Below are 7,144 nucleotides of genomic sequence, written 5' to 3'. Positions count from 1 at the left end.
AAAAAAAAAAAAAAAGAAAACAAAAAGAAAAGGCAGGGTGCGATGACTCACACCTGTAATCCCAGCACTTTGGGAGGTGGAGGCAGGCACATCATTTGAGGTCAGGAGTTCAAGACGAGCCTGGACAACACGGTGAAACCCCATCTCTACCAAAAATACGAAAATGAGCTGGGTGTTGGCTGGGTGTGGTGGCTCATGCCTATAATCCTAGCACTGTGGGAGGCCAAGGGGGGTGGATCTCGAGGTCAAGAAACCCTGTCTCTACAAAAAATACAAAAATTATCTGGGCATGGTGGCACAAGCCTGTAGTCCCAGCTACTTGGGAGGCTGGGGCAGGAGAATCACTTGAAACTGGGAGGTTGCAGTGAGCTGAGATCATGCCACTGCACTCCAGCCTGGGCAATGGAGCAAGACTCCATCTCAAAAAAAACAAAAACAAAACAAAAAACTAAATATACACGATGTAACCTGAGATCAGCAAGTCCAGACCTGTATGCTTCCCTAAGAGAAATGAAAACATACATTTATGTTTTCACACAAAAAGAGGACTTGTAAAATAATATTCATCGCAGCAGTATGACAATAGCCAAAAACAGCTAACAGCCTGGGTATCCATGAGGAGGTGAATAAATAAACAAATACTGATATAGTCATACAATGAAATACTCTTCAGCTACAGAAAGAAACTACTGATACAGCAACAATGTGGATGAATCTCCAAAACAAGCTGAATGAAAGACACCTTATAGCTGGGCTCAGTGGCTCACACCGGTAATCCCAGCACTTTGGGAGGTTGAGGTGGGTGGATCACCTGAGGTAGGGAGTTTGACACTAGCCTAACATGGAGAAACCCCATCTCTAATAAAAATACAAAATTAGCCAGGAATGGTGGCACATGCCTGTAATCCCAGCTACTCAGGAGGCTGGGGCAGGAAAACTGCTTGAACCAAGGAAGCGGAGGTAGTGGTGAGCCAAGACCCCACGGCAATCCAGCCTGGGTAACAAGAGCGAAACTCGGTTTCAGGAAAAAACAAAAACAAAAAAAGAAAGACACCTTACACTATGATTTATTTCAAATTCTAGAATACACAAAATTAATCTGTGGTGGAAATAAGTCAGCCTCTAGAAGGATTTGTGCATTTCACAGCATGTAAATTTTACAAGGCAAAAAAGGTCTCAAACCTAGGGGCATGATCATGGCTTGCTGCAGCTTCAACCATCTGGACTCAAGCCATCCTTCTGCCTTGGCCTCCCAAAGTGCTGGAATTATAGGCGTGAGCCACTGCACGTCACCCCTTTTATTTATTTTACAATATTCCTTATGCCCTAAGTGCATGCAGCAAAAAAAAAAGAAAAAAAAAACCAATATTCCTGTAAGTCACTTCAAAGCCTTTGTCAAATGAGGATATAAGTATGCCTGAAGGTAACACCATAAGTAACAGCTAGAGTTTCGAAACCATGGGTAAGAGGCCAGGTGCAGTGGCTCACACCTGTAATCCCAGCACATTGGGAGGCCAAGGTGGATGGATCACCTGAGGTCAGGAGTTTGAGACCAGCCTGGGCAACATGGTGAAACCCCATCTCTACTAAAAATACAAAATTAGCCATTTGCAGTGGCAGCCACCGGTAATCCCAGCTACTTGGGAGGCTGAGGCAGGAGAATCACTTGAACCAGGAAGGCAGAAGTTGCAGTGAGCCGAGATTGTGCCATTGCACTCCAGCCTGGCAAGAGTGAAACTCCATTTCAAAAAAAAAGGCCAGGCATAGTGGCTCACACCTGTAATCCCAGCACGTTGGGAGGCTGAGGCAGGTGGATCATCTGAGGTTGGGAGTTCAAGACCAGCCTGACCAACATGGAGAAACCCAGTCTCTACTAAAAATACAAAATTAGCTGGGTGTCATGGTGCATGCCTGTAATCCCAGCTACTCAGGAGGCGGAGGCAGGAAAATCACTTGAACCCGGGAGACAGAGGTTGCAGTTATCCAAGATCATGCCATTGCACTCCAGACTGGGCGACAAGAACAGAAATCCGTCTCAAAAAAAAAAAAAGAAAAAGGAAGAAACATGTAAGAAACGAGAAAATCTTATTTAAATAAAGATTAAGGTCAGGCACAGTGGCTCATGCCTGTAATCCCAGTACTTTGGGAGGCCGAGGTGGGCAGATCAACTGACGTTAGGAGTTTGAGACTAGCCTGGCCAACATGATGAAAACTCATCTCTACTAAAAATAGAAAAAATTATCGGCCAGACTTGGTGGCTCACGCCTGTAATCCCAGCACTTTGGGAGGTCAAGGCAGCTGGATCACGAGGTCAGGAGTTGGAGACCAATCTGATCAACATGGTGAAACCCGTCTCTACTAAAAATACAAAAAGTAGCTGGGCATGGTGGCGCACACCTGTAAGCCAAGCTACTCAGGAGTATGAGGAAGGAGAATTGCTTGAACCGGGGAGGCAGCGGTTGCAGTGAGCCAAGATCACACCATTGCACATCAGCCTGGGTGACAGAGGGAGATTGTCTCAAAAAAAAAAAAAAACAAAACCCCCCCTCAATAAAAAAAAAAAAAAAAAAAAAAAAAAAATTGCCAGCGTGGTGGCAATGCCTATAATCCCAACACTTTGGGAGGCCAAGGCAGGTGGATTACCTGAGGCCGGGAATTCAAGACCAGCTTGACCAACATGGAGAAATCTCATCTCTACTAAAAACACACAATTAGGCCAGGCGCGGTGGCTCACACCTGTAATCCCAGCACTTTGGGAGGCCGAGGCAGGTGGATCACGAGGTCAGGAGTTCAAGACCAGACTGGCCAACATGGTGAAACACTGTTTCTACTAAAAATACAAAAATTACCTGGGCATGGTAGCTCGTGCCTGTAATCCCAGCCACTTGGGAGGCTGAGGTAGGATAATTGCTTGAACCGGGACCCAGGAGGCGGAGGTTGCAGTGAGCCAAGATCTCGCCACTGCACTCCAGCCTGGGCTACAGAGCGAGATTCCATCTTAAAAAAAAAAAAAAAATTACCCAGGCATGGTGACGCATGGCTGTAATCCCAGCTACTTGGGAGGCTGAGGCAGGAGAATTGCCTGAACCCAGGAGGCGGAGGTTGCAGTGAGCCAAGATCTCGCCACTGCACTCCAGCCTGGGCTACAGAGCGAGATTCCATCTTAAAAAAAAAAAAAAAATTACCCAGGCATGGTGACGCATGGCTGTAATCCCAGCTACTTGGGAGGCTGAGGCAGGAGAATTGCCTGAACCCAGGAGGCGGAGGTTGCAGTGAGCCAAGATCTCGCCACTGCACTCCAGCCTGGGCTACAGAGCGAGATTCCATCTTAAAAAAAAAAAAAAAATTACCCAGGCATGGTGACGCATGGCTGTAATCCCAGCTACTTGGGAGGCTGAGGCAGGAGAATTGCTCTAACCCAGGAGACGGAGGTGGCGGTGAGCCAAGATCAGGCTATTGCACTCCAGCCTGGGCAATGGGAGCAAAACTCTGTCTCAAAAAAAAAAAAATTAGCCGGGCATGGTGGTGGGCGCCTGCAATCCCACCTACTCAGGAGGCTGAGACATGAGAATCGCTTGAACCCAGGAGGCAGGGATTGTGGTGAGCCAAGATCATGCCTCTGTACTCCACCCTGGGTGACAAAGCCAGACTCCACCTCAGAGGGGGAAAAAAAAAAAAAAATACAAAAATGTGAGAATCTATGCTAGCGTTTTAGTTAATGTTTTCTTTTTTCTTTCTTTTTTGCCCATCCACCACCCCCCCACTCCCCCGCTAATGTTTTATTTATTTTTGCAACCAAGTCTCCCTCTGTTACCCAGGCTGGAGTGCAGTGGCGCAATCTTGGCTCACCACAATCTCTGCCTCTCAGGTTCAGGCGATTCCCTAGCCTCAGCCTCCCAAGTAGCTGGAACTACAGGTATGTCACCACACCTGGCTAATTTTTGTATTTGTTTAGTAGAAAGGGGTTCCACCATGTTGTCTAGACTGGTCTCGAATTCCTGACCTCATGTGATCAGCCTTCCTCAGCCTCCCAGTGTTAGGATTATAGGTGTGAGCCACTGCACTCAGCATATGCCTGTTTTAAAAAGTATTAGAGAATGAATTTTCATAACAGTAGCTGATTATCTGGGGTTTTTTGCTTATAAGAGTAAGAACATAACTATTTGGGTGGGCATGATCTACCAGTTAGAAAAATCTTTTTTTTTTTTTGAGATGGAGTTTTGCTCTTGTTGCCCAGGCTGAAATGCAATGGCGTGATCTCAGCTCACCGCAACCTCCACCTCCTGGGTTCAAGCGATTCTCCTGCCTCAGCTTCCTGAGTAGCTGGGATTACAGGCATAACACTACCATGCCAGGCTAATTTTGTTTTGTTTTGTTTTGTTTTGAGACCAAATTTCACTCTGTTGCCCAGACTGGAGTGTAGTGGTGCGATCTTGGCTCACTGCAAACTCCACCTCCTGGGTTCAAGAGATTGTCCTGCCTCAGCCTCTGAGTAGCTGGGATTACAGGTGCATGCCACCACGCCTGGCTAATTTTTTGTAGTTTTAGTAAAGATGGGGTTTCACTGTGTTAGCCAGGATGGTCTCGATCTTCTGACCTCATGATCCTCCCACCTTGGCCTCCCAAAGTGCTGGGATTACAGGTGTGAGCCATTGTACCTGGCCTAATTTTGTATTTTTTTTTAGAGATGGGGTTTCTCCATGTTGGTCAGGCTGGTCTCGAACTCCCAGCCTCAGGTGATCTACCCACCTTGGCCTCCCAAACTGCTGGGATTACAGGCATGAGCCACCACACCAGGCAGAAAAATGTTTTTCTAGGTAATGGGGTTCTGAATACACAAAATATATTTCAAATGTCTCATCTCTATTTTTAAACCATTTGATTTTTTTTTTTTTTTTGAGGCAGGGTCTTGCCCTGTCACCCAGGCTGGAGTGCAATGGTGCAATCCTGGCTCACTGCAATGTCCACTTTCTGAGTTCAAAGGATTCTCCTACCTCAGCCTCCTGAGTAGCTGGGATCACAGGCATATGCCACTGTGCCTGGCTAATTTTTTGTATATTTAGTAGAGATGGAGTTTCACCATGCTGGCCAGGCTGGTCTCAAACTCCTGACCTCAAGTGATCCACCCACCTTGGCCTCCCAAAGTGCTGGGATTACAGATGTGAGCCACTTCCCCTGGCCCAATTTTTTAAATGAATGGCATAAGAGTTAAGGACCCTCTTGTTTTGGACTTTAGAATTTAAAAAAAAAGAAAAAAAAAAAGAGGACCCTCATGAGCTTTCAGGATAGACTTGAATTCAAGTTCTGACTTGTCATTTATTATAATTCTTAAAGTTATTAAGCTTCTTCATAATAGTACTTACCTCAGAGGTTTTTAAGAAGATAACGGATGTAAAATGCTTATTACCCAGCAAATCGTAATCTGACTATACTTACTGAGCATATGCTATATGCCAGACACTGTCCTGATGATGAATGTGAATTCACTCATTTAATTCTCACCATGACTCTAGGAGGTAGGTGCTATTATTATTTCCATTTTTATACTCAAAGTAAATGAGACAGAACAGTCAAGTAACTTATCCAAGGTCATACAGCAGAAATAGCTTTCAAACCCAGTCTGGCTTGAGTTCCGCTCTTTTTTTTTTTTGAGATGGAGTTTTGCTCTTGTCACCCAGGCTGGAGTACAGTCAATGGTGCCATCTGGCTCACTGCAACCTCCGCCTCCAGGGTTCAAGCCATTCTCCTGCCTCAGCCTCCAGACTAGCTGGGATTACAGGTGCTCGCCACCACACTTGGCTAATTTTTGTATTTTCAGTAGAGACGGGTTTCACCATGTTGGCCAGACTGGTCTCGAACTCCTGACCTCCAGTGATCGGCCCACCTCGGCCTCCCAGAGTGCTGGGATTACAGGCAGGAGCCACCACGCCAGGTGAGTCCTGCCCTTAAGGTACAAGCTATACCTCCACTCTTTAGGACCTCAAAGTGTTAACTGCTACAATTTTACAATGACGATTACTAAGGGTAGTGAGAAGCTATGACTCCGATATTACATTCTTGTAAATGACCGTTGCAGCAAGCTGTATTAAGAGAGAACTGAGATAAGACTTACCCGGTGAGGCGGTTTCGGATAATTTTGACGCTCATTACAGTCTCCCCCATGGTGGCAAAGGCTCTGGAGATGAAGTTCTCATCCATGTAGGGTTCCAGCTGCGTAAAAACAAGAGCACAGCGGCTCAGGCCGGCGGCCAGGCTTCCCACTCCGGGTTCCAGAGCCCCTCCCCATCAGCCCTGGGCTGGCTACGCGCCGCTGGGGGCGCGAGGGGGGAGGTTCGCCTCTGCGGAGCGGCCTGAGCCCCCAACTCCTTCGCTTCAAGCCTGCCCCGCTTTAGGGAGCCTCCCCTTGGACCTAGAAACCACCACCCTCCGGTCCTAGAACAGCGCGCCAAAGTTCTTGGATTCCTCCCATTGTATGTCCCCAAAGCACCACCTTTCCTTCCCACGAACACAGGTGGGGCTCCAAGACCCCTAGCTCCACTGACTCAGCCTCTTTACTTAGATGCTGGAACCCGCTTCGGTGTCACCAAAAAGAACCCCCGCCTCACCCCTCCGGTTTTTGGGATCCCACGTCTCCTCCCCCTCAGACCCTTCCTCCCACGCCACAAAGAGATGCCTCCTCGTCCTCAGACCACAGACGGCTTCCCTCACTCACGTCGCCCATCCACAGGCTGGCCGCCATGCCCGCGCACCCCGGTGGGGCTGTACAGGCGGGCTTTACAGGCGGGGCTCGAAGGCCCCTGCGCGGGCGCCAATCCTGGCTGCGGAGACCGCTACAGAGCATGCGCCTCCGACGCCTACTGCGCAGGCTCCCGAGCTCAGCTACGAGGATCGGGCGGTGTAGTCAGCTCCGGGCTTTTCCTGCAACCCGGCTGGACGCTGGGCTTCCGGATCGCGGTGGCCGGAGTTCAGGCTGGAATGGGACCCGGCGGATACCACCTGGCCCAGGCGGCTGGGTTACCTAGGTTTATTTCTGTCTTTATATATTTAGAAAACAAACAAAACCATACACACGTACACGCACACACACACGCGCACACACAGAGCTGGGTTACCTGGGTTTATTTCTGACTATATATTTAGAATA

General features: G+C 48.1%; 1 protein-coding gene across 2 annotated transcripts in view; it reads right to left on the bottom strand.

Annotated features, from left to right (window-relative positions):
* LOC108308773 (tRNA selenocysteine 1 associated protein 1) overlaps positions 1-6,856 on the bottom strand; it is a 24,703-nt gene extending 17,847 nt beyond the window's left edge. The window contains exons 1-2 of one of the 2 annotated variants that reach the window (XM_017534758.2): positions 6,713-6,856; positions 6,113-6,210 (exon numbers count right to left, since the gene is read on the bottom strand). In XM_017534758.2, the coding sequence (XP_017390247.1) occupies positions 6,113-6,210; positions 6,713-6,841 (227 nt within the window). In that variant the 5' untranslated portion in view covers positions 6,842-6,856. The remainder of the gene's footprint in view (positions 1-6,112; positions 6,211-6,712) is intronic. The other variant, XM_017534757.2, reaches the window with a different exon arrangement.
* Positions 6,857-7,144: the final 288 nt, after the last annotated feature.

Source organism: Cebus imitator, unplaced genomic scaffold, assembly GCF_001604975.1.
Source record: "Cebus imitator isolate Cc_AM_T3 unplaced genomic scaffold, Cebus_imitator-1.0 Scaffold87, whole genome shotgun sequence".
NCBI classification, from domain to species: domain Eukaryota; kingdom Metazoa; phylum Chordata; class Mammalia; order Primates; family Cebidae; genus Cebus; species Cebus imitator.
This window is presented reverse-complemented; position numbering and strand designations above follow the sequence as displayed.